At 40.6% G+C, this 19,317-nt stretch overlaps 1 protein-coding gene across 1 annotated transcript in view; it reads right to left on the reverse strand.

The window, feature by feature from the left end:
• Positions 1-7,383: 7,383 nt before the first annotated feature.
• LOC144501643 (ras-related C3 botulinum toxin substrate 3) overlaps positions 7,384-19,317 on the reverse strand; it is a 29,260-nt gene continuing 17,326 nt past the window's right edge. The window contains exons 2-6 of the mRNA XM_078225546.1: positions 18,868-18,939; positions 18,668-18,785; positions 16,505-16,567; positions 15,796-15,955; positions 7,384-8,963 (exon numbers count right to left, since the gene is read on the reverse strand). Of these exons, the coding sequence (XP_078081672.1) occupies positions 8,833-8,963; positions 15,796-15,955; positions 16,505-16,567; positions 18,668-18,785; positions 18,868-18,939 (544 nt within the window). The 3' untranslated portion in view covers positions 7,384-8,832. The remainder of the gene's footprint in view (positions 8,964-15,795; positions 15,956-16,504; positions 16,568-18,667; positions 18,786-18,867; positions 18,940-19,317) is intronic.

Consider the following 19,317-nt stretch of genomic DNA (forward strand, 5'->3'; position numbering starts at 1 on the left):
TCTTCATCCCATACATTGTAGGCATATACTGCAATTTTCCTATCCAGAGAAATTTGGAAAATTATAGTCAGCAATTGCTATTTATTCTCTTTGGATGCTTATATATGAAGCATTCAAGTCCATGTATTTGAGTAATTTATTTGATGACAATTTACTTTGACTGATAACATCAAACTGTTTGTGACTCATTCTTGTGGTATCACAATTCTGCATCCAGTCTAAAAATGGTCCTCCTTTTAATCACTACAAACTTGCCTGCTTCATCTCTTACCAGTTTTACCTCCATCTTGATTGATCCTTACTGCTACTGTGTTGACAAAGTCTTTTTATTGCCCATGACTTTACTAATTTTCTCCAAGTCCCAGCATTCATTCTTTAGCCAGTAAGTACTAAACACTTTGTTCAAAGTTTCCCTATTCAACTGTGGAATCCAAAGTTGTGGCACGATTCACCCTTGCAATGTGCTGATTTATAGTCTCATTCAGAAACTTCCTACTGTGATCAACAATTCTATTTGCCAATTTTCCTTCCATTCAATCTCGGTACAGTCCTTTCTTGCTATAACTTGCTTTTTTGTCATGTTGTCCCCATTTCTTTTTCCTTTACATGCTTAATCTGACCTTGTATTGTACTTATTGACATCACTGTTTTCCAAGTGTTGCCCCCCCACCCCACCCACTGCACCTACCCCTGTCCCCATCTCTTAGGTCTCTTAGATTTGTTTTGCTTCATTAACTAGAACCAGGTCAAGCAGTACTACCTCCTTTGTTGAAATTATTAATTGGAAACACACTGCAAAACAAAACATTCCAATTTCATCACAAACATCCTGAACTACTGTTGCTAATTTAAATCTTCCACAGTGATGGGTCTATTGTTGGCATTTGCTTCATTTGTTCATGAATTTCACTCAAATTCCTTTCCTCTGTTCAGCAGATGACCAGTTCCCAGTTAAGCAACTGAATCCAAAATCTATCTGTTCTTTGGACTGCTTTCCTATGGAAAGTATTATCCTCCAGTATTGTTCAGTAATACTATTCCCCCCTCCTTTTCCTATCCCTTTTCATGGTTAAATAGTTATTTGGTTTTTTAAAAAAGCTATCAATTCTATTCTGGATATTCATTAAAAAGCATTACTTTTTAAAATCATAGATCACAAGTGTATAATTCAAGCTTTTGAAGCCTCCAAATTTCCTTACAAAACGATTCACTCTAAAATGTAAAACATGATCATTCATAAAAGTAGCTTTAATCACACAGCATTTTAAAACCATCAATTTCACTGAAAAAAAACATGTTGTCGAAGCTTTTTGTCTTGCACCTATCAGGACAGATTCACCAGAATACCAGACCTCAAAGGGAATAACAATTTATATGTATCAGGTGGTGCCGATTGGTGAGGCATTGCTATGGAGATTGCACCAGGGAACAGACACTACTAAATCAGAGTCTCACGGTATAAATAGTTGTTCCCTTTGAGATTTGGTATGATGGCAACCCTGTCCCAATGAGTACAACAACACAAGTTGTGTACTACCAAGCGACAAATTATTTGTCTTCAGTATCCATACGAAGAGTTAAATTCATTCTGGTCAATTTGCCTATAGTATCATCGTAAAGATTCCACTCTGGATCAGATTTGTTTTCCCTTTCAGAATCATCTCTCCACAACAGTATCTTCTTCTCCCTCCACTGAATTGAATATTTATATTTTGCATTTTTTGAACAGTCTGATGACACTGTACACTGCCATCCCGTGATCTGATCATGAATCCACAAAATATCAAGCACGTATATTTCCATTCTTTTTGGAGTTTTTTTTTCCCTGTCAACCATCCACCATGGACATGATCTTTGAATGTATTTTTGAAGTATGCATTCAAAAGGTTGAACTTTAGACATTAGACACCCTGGTATAACTGCAGTGTAGGTGCTATTTCCTGTTTACATGGGATCTGAACGTAGACCAGCCAGGAACTTATTTTATACATCCTCATCCATCTAACATTGTAGGAACAAAAGTTCCTCCAGGAAACATGGTCAGCATGGTTTTACATTTGAAACTTACCATAGGCTTTAATTTTGTTCCATTAGCTGTGCAGGCTGGTACACCCTGAATCTTGCCTCATGTCCTGTCATTTTATACCTTTCCACTCCACAGTTTGGTTCAGTAGCTGGTCTCCGTTCTGATGGCACATTTCTTCTATTCTTACACTAGTTTTACACACATCTCTAATGAGATGTGTGTTAGTTTCAAACCAGTTTTGTACTTCATTTGTTTTGCCAGTGAACTCATTTCTGCTTGTCACTCACCATGCCATGCATGTCTTCACCCATGCATCTTCTTTCCAACAGTACGCAGCACCAACTTACAGTATAAATTAAAATGTGCATTTCTGGGGTGAAAAATTGAGGCCCACTACTAATGCAAGTAAAACATTCCATAGCTGAAAAGAAGTGGTGTGTGGTCAGTTTACACAGTATAATTTTTGGCACTGGAAAATGGGATAATCATATATACCAGGTCAATATACTGCCATCAATAGTAGATATTTAGTGCATTTGATTTCTAAATGGTCTTGTCCTTTTCTCTTTATTCCATACACACACAAGGCTTACTGTCCAGTTCAAGTTTCTTCCCACCTGCCAACCTTGTGCAGGATATGGGCAGCACTGGCAAGGCCAGCATTTGTTGTCCGTATGTAATCTCCTTGAAATGACCAAGTAATTTGCTAGGCCATTTCTGTGTCAAACACATTGCTCTGGATCTTAACACCACCTATGGCCAGATGAGGCAAGGGTGGCAGATTTCTTTAGACAAGATCACCGAATCAGAAAATGGGTTTTTACTGATCTGATTATAAAGACTAGCTTAATATTTGATATTTTTGGTTAACGGAATTTAAATTCTCAGTTTCCTTTGGTAGGATTTAAACTCATGCCATGGGAACATTAGTCCAGGCCCTTGAGATCACTTGCAGTGTAGCAATCACTATGCTACTGTACCTGTAATGTAATTTCACAGAAGCCTGCATAAGTCTAGTCAGGGATGGAAAAGGATGAGTGGTGTCCCAAGGGTAAGGTGTTGGATTGGGGGAAGGCTAACTTTAGTGGGATTAGGCAGAAATTGGCAGCTCTTGATTGGGAGAGGCTGTTTGAGGGTAAATCCACATCTGGCATGTGGGAGTCTTTTAAGGAACAGTTGTTAGGGCTACAGGACAGGCATGTGCCTGTAAAAAAGGATAGGAAGGGTAGGATTCGAGAACCGTGGATAACCAGGGAAATTGAGGGACTGGTCAAAAAGAAAAGAGAGGCGTATGTTAGGTCCAGGCAGCTAAAAACGGAGGGAGCTCTGGAGGAGTACAAAGAAAGTAGGAAAGAACTCAAACGGGGAATTAGAAGAGCAAAAAGGGTCACAAAATGTTCTTGGCAGACAGGATTAAGGAGAATCCCAAGGCATTTTATTCATACGTTAGGAACAAAAGGGTTGTCAGGGAAAAAAATCGGACATCTCAGGGACAAAAGTGGGGAATTATGCTTGGAGCCCAAAGAAGTAGGGGAGATCCTAAATGAATACTTTGCGTCGGTATTCACAAAGGAGAGGGATGTGTTGACTGGGAGTGTCTCGGAGGGGAGTGTTGAACTGTTGGAGAAAATCTCCATTACAAGGGAGGAAGTGTTAGGTTTGTTAGAGAATATAAAGACTGACAAATCCCCAGGGCCTGATGGAATCTATCCAAGGCTGTTCAGGGAGATGAGAGATGAAATCGCTGGGCCTCTGACGCAAATCTTTGTCTCATCACTGGACGCAGGTGAGGTCCCAGAGGATTGGAGGATAGCTAATGTGGTCCCGTTATTTAAGAAGGGTAGGAAGGATAATCCGGGTAGTTATAGGCCGGTGGGCTTGACGTCCGTGGTGGGGAAGTTGTTGGAGAAGATTCTTAGAGATAGGATGTATGCGCATTTAGAAAGGAATAAACTCATTAACGATAGTCAGCATGGTTTTGTGAGAGGGAGGTCATGCCTCACTAACCTGGTGGAGTTTTTTGAAGAAGTGACCAAAATGGTTGACGAGGGAAGGGCCGTGGATGTCGTCTATATGGACTTTAGTAAAGCGTTTGACAAAGTCCCTCATGGTAGGCTGGTGAAAAAGGTTGGATCTCATGGGATAAAGGGGGAGGTGGCTAGATGGGTGGAGAACTGGCTTGGTCACAGAAGACAGAGGGTGGTAGTGGAAGGGTCTTTTTCCGGCTGGAGGCCTGTGACTAGTGGTGTTCCGCCGGGCTCTGTATTGGGACCTCTGCTGTTTGTGATTTATATAAACGATCTGGAAGAAGGTGTAACTGGGGTGATCAGTAAGTTTGCGGACGACACAAAATTGGCAGGACTTGCAGATAGTGAGGAGCATTGTCAGAAGCTACAGAAGGATATAGATAGGCTGGAAATTTGGGCAAAGAAATGGCAGATGGAGTTCAATCCTGATAAATGCGAAGTGATGCATTTTGGTAGAAATAATGTAGGGAGCAGCTATACGATAAATGGCAGAACCATAAAGGGTGTAGATACGCAGAGGGACCTGGGTGTGCAAGTCCACAGATCCTTGAAGGTGACGTCACTGGTGGAGAAGGTGGTGGAGAAGGCATATGGCATGCTTGCCTTTATAGGACGGGGCATAGAGTATAAAAGTTGGGGTCTGATGTTGCAGATGTATAGAACGTTGGTTCGGCCGCATTTGGAATACTGCGTCCAGTTCTGGTCGCCACACTACCAGAAGGACGTGGAGGCTTTGGAGAGAGTACAGAGGAGGTTTACCAGGATGTTACCTGGTATGGAGGGGCTTAGTTATGAGGAGAGATTGGGTAAACTGGGGTTGTTCTCCCTGGAAAGACGGAGGATGAGGGGAGACTTAATAGAGGTGTATAAAATTATGAAAGGCATAGATAGGGTGAACGGTGGGAAGCTTTTCCCCAGGTCGGTGGTGACGTTCACGAGGGGTCATAGGTTCAAGGTGAAGGGGGGGGGGGGAGGTTTAACACAGATATCAGAAGGACATATTTTACAGAGGGTGGTGGGGGCCTGGAATGCGCTGCCAGGCAAGGTGGTGGAGGCGGACACACTGGGAACGTTTAAGACTTCTCTAGACAGCCATATGAACGGAGTGGGAATGGAGGGATACAAAAGAATGGTCTAGTTTGGACCAGCACGGGCTTGGGGGGCCTGTTCCTGTGCTGTTTTGTTCTTGTTCTACTGAAATTCAAACACCAAGGCAATTTTCTCTCCCCTCAGATGTCTCTATAGAAAATATCAGAGGGATTTGATTTGGAGGATAGCGAATGTGGTCCCGTTGTTTAAGAAGGGTAGCAGGGATAACCCAGGAAATTATAGACCGGTGAGCTTGATGTCCGTGGTAGGGAAGTTGTTGGAGAGGATTCTTAGAGACAGGATGTATGTGCATTTAGAACGGAACAATCTCATTAGTGACAGACAGCATGGTTTTGTAAGAGGGAGGTCGTGCCTTACAAATTTGGAGTTTTTTGAGGAAGTGACAAAAACGGTTGATGAAGGAAGGGCCGTGGATGTCGTCTATATGGATTTCAGTAAGGCATTTGACAAAGTCCCACATGGCAGTTGGTTAAGAAGGTTAAGGCTCATAGGATACAAGGAGAAGTGGCTAGATGGGTGGAGAACTGGCTTGGCCATAGGAGACAGAGGGTAGTGGTCGAAGGGTCTTTTTCCGGCTGGAGGTCTGTGACCAGTGGTGTTCCGCAGGGCTCTGTACTGGGACCTCTGCTATTTGTGATATATATAAATGATTTGGAAGAAGGTGTAACTGGTGTAATCAGCAAGTTTGCGGATGACACGAAGATGGCTGGAATTGCGGATTGCAAAGAGCATTGTCGGGCAATACAGCAGGATATAAATAGGCTGGAAAATTGGGCGGAGAGGTGGCAGATGGAGTTTAATCCGGATAAATGCGAAGTGATGCATTTTGGAAGAAATAATGTAGGGAAGAGTTATACAATAAATGGCAGAGTCATCAGGAGTATAGAAACACAGAGGGACCTAGGTGTGCAAGTCCACAAATCCTTGAAGGTGGCAACACAGGTGGAGAAGGTGGTGAAGAAGGCATATGGTATGCTTGCCTTTATAGGACGGGGTATAGAGTATAAAAGCTGGAGTCTGATGATGCAGCTGTATAGAACGCTGGTTAGGCCACATTTGGAGTACTGCGTCCAGTTCTGGTCGCCGCACTACCAGAAGGACGTGGAGGCGTTAGAGAGAGTGCAGAGAAGGTTTACCAGGATGTTGCCTGGTATGGAGGGTCTTAGCTATGAGGAGAGATTGGGTAGACTGGGGTTGTTCTCCTTGGAAAGACGGAGAATGAGGGGAGATCTAAGAGGTGTACAAGATTATGAAGGGGATAGATAGGGTGAACAGTGGGAAGCTTTTTCCCAGGTCGGAGGTGACGATCACGAGGGGTCACGGGCTCAAGCTGAGAGGGGCGAAGTATAACTCCGATATCAGAGGGACGTTTTTTACACAGAGGGTGGTGGAGGCAGGCACACTGACATCGTTTAAGACTTACCTGGATAGTCACATGAGCAGCCTGGGAATGGAGGGATACAAACGATTGGTCTAGTTGGACCAAGGAGCGGCACAGGCTTGGAGGGCCGAAGGGCCTGTTTCCTGTGCTGTACTGTTCTTTGATCCAAAAGTTTAGAGCCAATTTCACTGAAGTCCTAGAGATTCCTCCATTCCCACAACAGTTTTTGTTTCATTTACTGGATGTGGGTGACCTTGGCAAGGCCACATTTATATCCCATTGCTACTTGTTCTAAGAGATGATTGGCCTTCTCCTTGAACCAGTTTTTTTTGGGGAGAGTGCAAGCATAATATGTTAGGTGGAAAATTCCACAACAAAGGAATGGTGATGTTTGTCCATACAAGAACAGTAGGTGATTTTAGAGGGGACGCGTCTCCACAGCTTGTCCCTTTCAGTGTTGGGGTCAGGGAACTGGAGAGCTGCTGCTTGAGCTATAAACTTGCAAGTTGCTGCAAGTGACTATGACATTAAGATTAAATTGGACAAAGCAGCAGGCATTTCAATTTGGGTTGTACTGCAGAATCTCCTCCTTTGTAAATTATTTAGCAGCTCCAAGTAGTGTTGCGATCAGCAGCACTTTTCAGGGATTAATCAACCATGTCACCCACAATAGAATCTCTCTAATGCTCCCATTGGAAAGAATGCAGAAAGCATATTCCAGTGAAGGTTTTCATTGGTTCCATAGCTGGGAAGAAGCTCCCTATGGCAAGCCATGTCAAAACACAAGCGAGAGGCTTCTTGTACACATTTTGCAAGAAAGAAAACAACAACATTAAGGTAATGAGGATACTACAATATTTAATGAAATTCATTTTGTAAAACATAATTTGGTTTCAAGAAGTGGCACCTCGAGAATGTGCCAAGTTAGAAATCCTCTCAAAAACTTGTACGAATGCATTTTTAAGAAATCACAAACGACAGAACAAAACTAAACAGTGAAATTACCAGAAGAGTCAGCTCTCTCCCAGGGTTTAAGGCTAGGATGTCAATTAGAATAAAGTATTGAGACTCAAATCATGCAGGCCAGTGCTAGAAATGAAGATGCCAAATTGGCAGGATTGGTTTTTGTTAGTACCAGCTGGAACAAGCAAATGCTGCATCACTAGTTGGACACTGCATCTGGCAATTTCTACAATTTACTTGTAATATTTAGAATGAAGGAGAAACCCTGATCAATTATTTGTCAAAACATAAGTCTGCTAGTGTTGTAATAAAGTTAATGAACACAACAGTTAAACACTGATTTTACATAACCAGCAGAAAGCCTTTTTACACAAAGTCTTTCACATACACAAGCCTTCCCCCACCCCCCTTTTAAATTTGCACTTTTGCCCATGCTGCACTCAGTGATCCCGTATTACCTAGCTGCTTACAGAAAGGTCAAAAAGTATCTCTACAATAATTAACACTGCAGTACCCCTCATTTTGATTTTTCGCAATGAGACATGGCTACAAAAAGGGCGAAAAATCAAGTCCATGCAAAAAAAAGTGTCCATTCTAGACAATCTTAATGTACTTCCATGTACTGTACTTAAGTTAGAGGGAAAAATAATCTGTTCAATGTATATGCATATTCAAAATAGCCCATTTAAGAAAAATGCAAAGAGTTGCATGTATTGACTTCAATAATTGGCATTATGGATGAGTTCTAAAAACTACTGCTGGACTAACAAATGATACTAGCCAGCAAGAGTGGACTTTAAAAAGTCAGTTTAATAGAATAGGGCATGAACAGCTATTGTTCAGTCCTCCGAGTTCACTTTCAGTCAGTGAAATAGTAAATAAAGAGGAACAACAGGGGCAGCAATTAGCAGAACCTGACATTGCTCAAATAGCGAGTCAGTTATAGAACAAATTAAAATTAAAGAATCAAGTTCACAAAGATGAAAAGACCCATTAATACTGTTTCCACAATGGAAGTGTCATTTTGGATATCATTGGACTCGAGTTGGGTAGAAGTTAGCAAAAGGGGGGATACTGCAGCTTAAAAAAAAATGGAGTCCACTTATGAAGACAGCCACATTGCCTCACACAAAACCCAACACAGCGCTAACAGAATAATTACTGACTTCAGGACTTAACTCTCAAGGCTAACTGTTCCAACTCAAGAGAGAGGCAACACGAAGAACACTCTCTTCTGCAGTCCGATTCCACACAGGGCCACGATTTGGATAAAATACCAGCAGATTGTGTTGTTATGAAGATATGGTTCCTTGCACGGTCCCTTTCTAGAAAACAGTGCACTTCTTTCTACGTTTTTTCACGGGTGGTGGGCACAGCACGGCTCGAATTGCTTCATCAAATACAGTTTTCAAACCTCTCTGAGTAAGAGCAGAGCACTCCAGGTACTTCACAGCACCTGTGTTGGGGGGAAAAAAAATAGCTCTGAAAATACAAATCATAAGTTTACCATGTCATTGCTTCAGTGATGAGCCTATTTGGCTGGTTTCTAAGCTGTCAGTCATTAATGTGCACAATCTCAACCTACTACAATTGCTTCACTTGTAGTAACAAAATATAATTGCATATGTTTCCTAATTGCTTTTCCATGATTAACAGTTGGGAGGTCACCAGAATCTCGACAAACATCCCTGCCTCCAAGGTCTGGGTTTACATGACAATGCAGCAAAGGGTCATCTGAAGCTAGAACCTGCTGTAGGAGAAAGCAGGTTAGCAAGGCCTGGGGTGTGGGTCAGGATATGGGCAGTAAGGAGTTCTGGACAAATTATTCTCTGTGTGATCCTGGTGGTTAAGAAGTTGGTGGCAGGGGGAAGCTTTTTCACATAATCCATTAAGTATCCCAAACTGAGAGATTATATGTAGTGCGGAGAACAAGTCGTTCACTTTATCGTGGCTCTTTCAAGTATCAGAAAAGAGTTTAAAATAATAGTAATTTAGTCAGTTAGCAATCACGGCATAATGTGCTTGCTCCTCACTTGTGTAAGAGAATAAAACTGCTGCTGCTGAGATGCAAAAGCATGGATATTAGACAAGCCAATAAAATAACCTGCCAACATTCAAAACAAAAATGAAGGTGAAGAATTGGAAGACTGACTGGAGAATATTTTTTGTAACAGATCAAAGGAGAATCATAGATTCATGCTGAACTAGGACAATTCAGGTCTTTATGGACTATTGTCAAACTGTTTCCGCTTTATTCAAATCCTTACATAGATTAATGTTAAGAGTGCTAAAAATGTACTACAAATGACCACAATACTATTCGAGCTTCATTTAAGATGGGGGAAGGGGAAACTTGATGAGGTTAATAGCCTATGTAAACAAGGAAACACAAAGTGCTTCAACAAAGGCAGACTTTCCCAGGGGGATTGGAAGTGGAGTTTTTCTTCACTTTCTCACGAGCCAACAATAAAAGTCAACAGTGCCCTCAGCACAGAATGGAGGATGAACTGTAATTCTCCCAGCTGCTAAAACAAAGGCCCCTTTCAGTTTCTCCAGGGCTGTCCTCCAGCATCATGCAGAGCCTTTATTTTCACAACAGAAACTCGATACGAATAATTATAGGTATTCATGGATTACGAAAGCACTGTATCTCTATTTCCCCACCCACATTACTGCTTTGCTAATTGAATTCCTTACAAAAGAATATTTGCTTTATAGATATGTAGATATAACCTTAGAACATATTTTAACAGGCAACTGTATATTCTCTCTAACATTGAAATAATACAACAGAATATAAATTTGTCCAAAACTCTACTGCCTATATCTTGCCCACATGCCAATCCTTGCTAAATTGCTTTCCCGTGACAGGTCCTAGGTTCAGATCTGCAATAATTCAGGGATTTGAACACTAACCAGACAGACTGGATGACTAATGAAACCCATTGGGGAAGACCTGTCACTGGGTGCTGGGACTCTCTTACCTGACTTCTGGTAATCATACAAGATTTGTCCCAAAAGGGTAGGATAGTTCTGGCTGGAAGTGAGAAGTGCATCAGTGGGGGACATCCCTGCAGGCACAGAATGCACTCCATATTGGGCAAATACTCAGTGATTTGTCAGTAAATCTTGTTTGGGAACTCAAACACGGTGGTAGATTTCTGCATTTCACAGTTGACAACCACCACCTACCTCCCCCTCACAAAAATAAAGCCAACCACAATTTCTTCAGTGTTAAGAAAATTGAAGTTTAGCATTGAGCCATCTTGCTCCTGCTAAGGAAGTAATCTAACATTGGCAGAAACCAGATCAGCAATTGCTGCATTACATTCCACTTCATCCCCAAGGTGTTCTACTTAGAAACAAACTGTTTGTAGACTCTAATGAGTCTGGAATTTTGGATACATATTACTTCAGAGCCAATTGTACCTGCTAATTACCATTATACAGATCTGATTACAAAAGTCCAAAGTCAAAAATAAACTACAGCAATCATTTAGAAAAAGCCTGTAGCCTTCATTAATGATAGAAATTTGTGGGACAAGGTTAATACTTTAAATAGTCAGTGGTACATTTAGAGGAAGAACATAAACAGCCAAAGGGAAGTTATTTTTTTAATCAATTATTCTCTCCCTCCTGAAAGTGTTTGACTGCTCACGCATGTGCTTTTACAGGCAACGGTCACCCTCTGGATCCCTTGATTAAAAAGGAATTCATGTGCTAGCCTAAGAATGGGAAGAGTGCCTGCTAATGGGGGAAATCAACTGCATAGAAGTTGTTAACAAACTCTTTGGACAGTGGTTTTATATGGTTTACAAGTCCAGCTGATAGCATGACCCCCTTTGAATTGCCGATGACTGCACCCTAATGTAAAAAGAGTATTTTGAATTGTTTAAAAATGCAGCTAATATTTGTGAATAGGAGAGAGAGGCTTCAGAAAACCATTCAAACTAACTCAGTTGGATGGGAGAATCAGCTAAAAAGCCCCAGATAGGAGGTTCCATGTCAACAAGCATGTGGAAAATAATTATACTTAAAAACATTAGATTCAGCATTTGGAACAGCAGGAGGATTGTAGGATACAATCCTCTGAAAGTGGCATTTTTTAAAAAATTACAAAAATATGGGCTTCACTGGCTAGGCCAGCTTTTATTGCCCATCCCTAATTGCCCTCGAGGTGGTGGTGGTGAGCTGCCTTCTTCAACTGCTACAGTCTCAGTAGCTACACCCATAATGCTGTTAGGGAGGGAGTTCCAGAATTTTGATCCAGCCACAGTGAAAGACCAGCAATATAGTTCCAAGTCAGGATGATGTGTGGCTTAGAAGGGAGCTTGCAGGTGGTGGTGTTCTGCTGCCTTTGTCCATCTAGGTGGTAGAGATAGTGGGTTTGGAAGGTACCGTCTAAGGAACATTACTGAGTTGTTGCAATGCATCTTGTCGATGGTACACGAGTATTTCAATGCATTGGTGGAGAGGTAGTAGATGTTGAAGATGGTGGATGGGATGCCAATCAAGCAGGCTGCTTGAGCATTGTTGGAGCTGGACTTATCCCAGCAAGGGGAGAGTATTCCACATGCTACAACTCTCAATCCTAACTTGTGCCTTGTCAATGCTGGACAGGCTTTGGGGAGTCAGGAGGGGAGTTACTCGCCACAGGATTCCTAGCCTGTGACCTGCTCTTGTAGCCACAGTATTTATATGGCTAGTCCAGTTCAGTTTCTGGTCGATGATAACGCCCAGGATGTTGATAGTGGGGGATTCAGCGACAGTATCATAGAATCACTGCAGTGCAGGAGGCCATTCAGCCCGTCGGGTCCGACAGACCATTTTGTCCAGCCCACTCCTGCCCTATCCTTGTAACCCCATACACTCAGCCCACTAATCCACCTAATCAACATCTTTGAACTGTGGGAAAAAAACCAGAGCACCTGGAGGAAACCCACGCAGATATGAGAAGAACATGCAAACTCCACACAGATGTTCATTGGAATTAAACCTGGGTCCCTGGCGCTGTGAGGCAGCAAAGCTAACCACTGTGCCACCCCCAATTGACAATGCATGTCAAGGCACAATTGTTAGATTCTCTCTCGTTGGAGATGTTCATTGTCTAGCACATGCATGGCACAAATGTTACTTGTCACTTGTCATCTCAAGCCTGGATATTGTCCAGGTTTTACTGCATTCAGACATTGACTGCTTCAGTGCCACAGGAGTGGCAAATGGCATTGCACATGATCAGCAAACATCCCCACTTTTGACCTTATGATGGAGGGAAGGTCATTGATGAAGCAGCTGAAGATGGTTGGGCCTAGGACACTACCCTGAGGAACTCTTGCAGTGATGTCCTGGAGCTGAGATAATTGACCTCCAACATCCACAACTATCTTATTTTGTGCCAAGTATTACTACAGTGTAGAGCATTCCTCCTGATTCTCATTGACTCCAATTTAGCTCGGGCTCCTTGATGCCACATCCAATCAAATGCTGCCTTGATGTCAAGGGCAGGCAATGTCACCTCATTTCTGAAATTCAGTCCATGTTTGAACCAAGACTGTAATGAGGTCAGGGGCTGAGTGACCCTGGTGGAACCCAAATGGAGTGTCTGTGAGCAGGTTATTGCTAAGCAAGTGCTGCTTGATAGTGCTGTTGATGACCCCTTTCTTTACATTACTGATGATTGAGAGTAGATTGATGGGGCAGTAATTGGCTTCATTAGGCTGTAAAATAAGCTGATAGAATTCTAGGCGTGAGCACAACGGATGGAATACAAGAGCCAGGAAAAGTATTGATAAGCCGATATAAAACCTTTGCAAGACCTCAGTTGGTGTTGGGTGCAGAAGACAGGAGAAACTTCTTTATGGAATGCTCAGAGGATTGGAATTCACTCCCAGGGTTAGAAGCTAAAGTAGAAACTATACCAACACTGAAGGAAAAACAAAGTGCTGGAAAGACTCAGCAGGTCTGACATCTAAGGAGAGAAACAGAGTTAATATGACTTTTCTTTGAAAAGCATTCACCTAACCAATCTAATCTTGAATGAGGAAAAGAGGGTAAATAAAGGGCAAGTGAAGCATTAACTGACTTGGGCCAAACAGCCTGTTTCACTGTTATAAAACTTTGTTTAAATCACTTAGTGAAAGTCTTTACACAAAAGGTTGTTTCACAGTGGCTCCCGCTGCAGCTGTACAGAGACCCACTTTCTGGTTTTGATTACAGTCCTCGTTTAGCGGGAGCAATGAATTTTGTATCCGATTGGTTAAGCTGTAGGATAGTTGAGCAACAAAAGAGCTGCAGACTTGCATCTAAATACATTACACAAAAACAAAACCATGCACTACCCGAGAAAATAGCAAATTACGTAACAGCTCAGTGGAATGTCCCTCATTTGTGTTATGTACACAGAAACACTTCTGTAGTAAATGACTCTCATAAGGCTTGCCTCAATAATAAAATGAAAATGATTAACAATTAACAACCTTTAATAATTGTTCTTAATGAGTCCAAATGAAAGAAAATAGATTTTGGAAATAAAATTGACAGGAGTGAGAATTCTGGTATTAATGTTGAATTCTTGGCAATGGATAAGAAAGCTGACTTTACAGTTCTCAAATTTTAAATATCAGGGATGCATCTCTCAGTAGATTGACTACTTCGTGGCTGTATACACATTGCTGGGCAAAGTAGAAGGAACTTAATCATGGTATAAGGTACCAGGGGGGTTACAGGGGTGCCCAGTGTCTGCAATTCATCTCCAACACCAGTACCGTTTTTTAAAAAGTCATCCATTTTAGCAGAAAATTCTTAAAAATAAAGCAATATCATGCTTAATATTCAAGAAGCATACTGTGGTATAAATTCAAAGATAAAAGGAATGCTAGATATCTGAAGTAAAAATAGAAAATGCTGAAACTGCATTGCAGGCCAATGAAAGTCTGAAAGAGAAAGTTGGAGTTAGATTAATGTTAAATGTCTCTTCAGCCACTTGCACCTGAAACATTAAGTACATCTAAGCCTATCTTTCTTGTTCAGCTCTGATTGATTGCACTGCACTTTTCTATCGTATTCTACTTTTATTTCCGATTCTAGTTCATTGGATCTAATTTCACATTAACATCTGCCAGAAACCGTCAAACTGAATTGCCAGAAAGGTTCACAGCAGAGAATTACTGCCCCTGAATTGATGCCACCCTTTTCACATATCTAAGAATCTCTGAAATGTCTTTTGACAGGTTGGTGCTATAACACACCGAATGCTTCTTCACTAATACAGGATCACCTTTGCAGAGGTTGGAAAAATGCTGCAGCAATGGAAACTTAGTCCTTTTATAAAAGTTTATTGATTTTTGTCTTCCTCCCAAATCAAAACAATGTAAACAATTCACAGTAAAATGGTAAATCTACTTCAAGGGAAAGATCCAGTTAGTGGTGATTTAAAATCAAATAAAACTTGAAGCAAGGTCCCCAGATATCCTAATTAATTAATTATATTTATTAGTCACAAATAGGCTTACATTCACACTGGAATGAAATTACTGTGAAAATCCCCTTGTCACCATACTCTGGCGCCTGTTTGGGTACACTGAGGGAGAATTTAGCATGGCCAATTCACCTAACCTGCACATCTTTGGACTGTGGATGGAAACCAGAGCACCTGGAGGAAACCTACGCAGACACAGGGAGAACGTGCAAACTCCACACAGTAACCCAAGCTGGGAATTGAACCTGGGTCCCTGGCGCTGTGAGGCAGCAGTGCTAACCACTGTGCCACCGATCCTTGAACAAATTGTAGAAAAACAGGTTTCATTGCTGATGGAAATATTAAAGGACAAATATTGCAGAAGAGAAACAAAATGACACAAAGGCTAGATTAGACATTTCATTCAGTGCAAATAGATTTTGGTATCTCCCAAAGATCGTGTTAAAATTAAGGCAATGTTGCAGCTCGGGTCTCCGAGGCTTCATCATTATTTAGCATCAATTCTCTTACCCAATTCTGCAGCATTGCCTCAATGCTGGTTGCTTAGGGAACAACTGGAAAGCTAGCCCTCATTTACAAACAGATTGACAGGTTCAGTTATTCCTCTGGCTAATTGTCAAGTCTGCATGTTGCAACAATCCATAAGCATCAATCAAAAACATTCAGTCAAAAGACAGACGGCCTGAGGCACTCGACCATAGCCTGGATGGAGTTGTATTTTTTTAATATGATGTTTGTTGCTAAATTTTCATTTCAATGTGAAAGCATCTCATCACGTCCCACAATTTACCCAGACCTTACCACCACTCACCTATTTCTCTGGCCATAGCCAACCCCTGGGGATAGGTAATGGGAGCCAGCTTTTTATCTCTTAGCCTTTCAATGGTGTCCTTATCATCCCGCAAATCCAGTTTTGTTCCTACCAGGATTATTGGCGTGTTTGGACAATGATGCCGCACCTCTGGGTACCACTGCATGGAATAAAAATGACAAGACAATAGCATCAAATAACATACTCTTCCATATCGATCCTCTTACACAATCCACTCACTTGCAATTATATTTTAAACTAAATACAGCGCAAAATCTGTGTGTTTTGGATTCAGTTCATTTGAGAGTACAATGAGATATCTCAAACCTATTTAGGGTCCAGATCTCAAATGGTTAAGACAGTGGTTCCAAAGTAAAAGGCATTTTCCTTCCATCAAGAGGAAGAAATCGGCACACCAATATACTTGAGATTAGTTTATCTGTATACCATTTTGGCTGAGTTATGGTGGATAAGGATTTATAAAGACAGTTTCTATATAGTGTGGGTGTCATACAACTACATGAAAGCATCAATCTGACATCACTGCAAAAGTGAGACAAAATGGAGATTAAAGCATCTATTTTCTCTTGAACTAGATCTTGAACTGGGTATCCTGGTTATGACTATATTTTTGAGACCGCTCAAAGCTCCAAACTGACATATATGCTATATGTGTAAACTTTGTTTTGAAACCTCACTTTAACGTTACCTTTGCTCTGACGTTTTCAAAGGATGCTGGGCTCACAAGTGAAAAGCAGATCAAAAACACATCCTATTAAAAAAGGGAAAAAATGCAAAGAGGAGAAAAAATTTCAATTTGTTCCATGTAAATAAGGATTCACCACCATTACCTGGATTCTTAGGGAAGGTCATAAATCAATTTGGCATGGAGACCAACAAGGCACAATATGAAAACATTTAAGATACAAAGATAATTAATAAACTAATCAAACTTAATGAGACTAAATCGCTTGGTCTGGATGGACTGCAATGAGGCATATTAAAAGAACTTTGGGAAGAGATAGCAATGTATTATTTATTACATAGGTATAAAAGTTCATTAGGAAAGGGAATAGTGCCAGCAAACTGGCAGACATCTAATATGATTTGTCTAAATAACAAATCCAGGGAACTATAGACTATTAGTTTAACAATGATCAGAAAGATTACAGAATTAAAGGATGTAACAATTTTCAAAACTAAAAACAGAGTAATATACACAGATTCCAAAATTTATGATCAAGATTATTGAACTTGTGATGTGGATGTAATATTTGGATTTCCAAAAAGCCTTTGATAAACTGCCTAGTAAATCCATGACTATGGTCAGAACAGAGTCAGGAGAAAAGTAGCAAACTGGCTACAAAACAAAACAGTAAAGGATTAAAGATAGTTACTCAAGTTGGCAAAGTGTGTGAAGTAGTGTTTGATAAGAATGAATACTGGGATAATTGCAGTTCATTATTTACATGAAATATATTTTCAAAAATTGTAGATGACTCCAAATTGGTGTACTCTAAATTGTTAGTATAGAGGAGGACTATGACCAAATACAGGAATACACAAATAAACTTGCAGAATGGGCATGCAATTGGCAACTTAACTTTAATAATATGAGACAAGTGAATTTTTGTAGGAAAAATAAGGAGGCTGTGTTCCTTGGAAAATAAATTTTTAAGTGGGATAGAGGAACAAAGGAATCATGGATACAAATATATCAGTAAAAGGGGTGACACTGAAAATAAGGTTTATTTCCAGAGGGATAGAATTGCAATGCAAAGAAATTAAACTTGTATAGAACCTCAGTCAGACCACATTTGGATATTTCCATTGTCGGAAAGACCAAATGTTATCAAACATTTGATAATCAGCGATACATCCAGCAGGGAATTCTGGATTTTTAAAAAAACCTAGATTATAGTTCAATGTGGAACTGGCTATCACATAGTAGTTGAGGCAAGGAGCACTGATGAATTTAAGAGGAAGCTAGATAACTACAAGGGAGAAAGAAATATGTTGATTGGAATAGATAAAGACAAGTGGTTTGTGTGAAACATAAGCTTGCTGGGCTGAATGGCCTGTTTCTGTGCTATAAATGCTTTGTAATCATTAAAATGTGGCTATTCATAACTTTTTAAATAAGTGCTCATATTTGAAATTTCATCAAGCCAATTAGTGAAACCAAAGACAATCTTTTCATAAACAATCCAAGAAAAATCATAAATCATGATATACAAAATTCTCAAATTTTTTGAATACTCTTGTGACTGAAACATTAACAAAAACCACATGGGTCTAGGCCATGAATATGACATGTCTGTCTGCCTACTACAATTTAACCTGACAAGCAACAGGACAAAAGATTCTGATGGAGTCAATCAGGTGTTAAAACCTGCTATTGCAATGACAATAAACAGTACCCCCTGCTCAATGCTAAGTGCTGGTTAATTAACCTGGGCATGTCGAGAAAATGCCAACTGCTTTGGGCAGAAAGGAGAGGGACGCTTGGTGGAAAGACAACGGGTAATATGCAAGTCAAAGGAGGTGTGGAGGACATTCATCGGAGCTCAAACCATCACTGACTGGTGATGATGACAGTTCCTCAAATATTATTTTACATTACCATCACGCTTCAAAAATACTGGAAGCCTGTTTACACATCAGGCAAGGACAGGAGGGAATTTACATACATGACACTTTTCTTCAAACAGATTGCTCAACATTCACCATCAAGGTTCAGAAAAGTAACAATTACTTGTTTGACATATGGAAAGACCTGTAATGTCCAAACTAAGCTCTAACAAAAAGAATCAAATCTCCGGGATAGGAAGGGAGAAAACTGCCAAGAGTAAAAGTAAAGGTGGTAACATACCGTCTGTGGGTAAGAGAGGGGTCGGAGTCGGTCATAATCTTCCTGACCTGCTGTGTCCCAGAGTCCTAAATTCACTGGTTTCCCATCTACCATAACATTAGCTGAATAATTGTCAAATCTACAAAATTAAAACATTAGAATTCAACAATCAAAAATATAAACGGCTCAAGAGTTTTGAAAAATCTACACGCAATACTTACACAGTTGGGATGTACTCCCCAGGGAATGCATTGGTGGTATAGCTGATGAGTAGGCATGTCTTACCTACAGCACTGTAAATACAAATAAATTAGCATTAATAACAATGTAAAACAATCTATAGGAGTCTAAATTTGCGCTAAAGTGGATAGACAAACTCAATACAATCAAGCAGCTTTCACATTTACTAACCCACAAAATCCATATTGTCCATTTAATTATATCATTCATTTTCAAATATAGAGTTCTGACCAGATATACTACTCAAAGCTGCAGTGCTAAATTTCCATGGCTTAAAGTTTTGAGCAATAGCAATAAAATAAGCACCAAATCAATGACTGAATTGTTAAGCGTAATCAGATGTCCCACTCAGTTACCCATCACCATTTGCCTTTCACCTATCAGCACCCCACCTCTAAATCCAAGCTTCATCTCTGATGCTTTGCTATACT

This window comes from Mustelus asterias, chromosome 12 (genome assembly GCF_964213995.1).
Source record: "Mustelus asterias chromosome 12, sMusAst1.hap1.1, whole genome shotgun sequence".
Taxonomy (NCBI): Eukaryota; Metazoa; Chordata; class Chondrichthyes; order Carcharhiniformes; family Triakidae; genus Mustelus; species Mustelus asterias.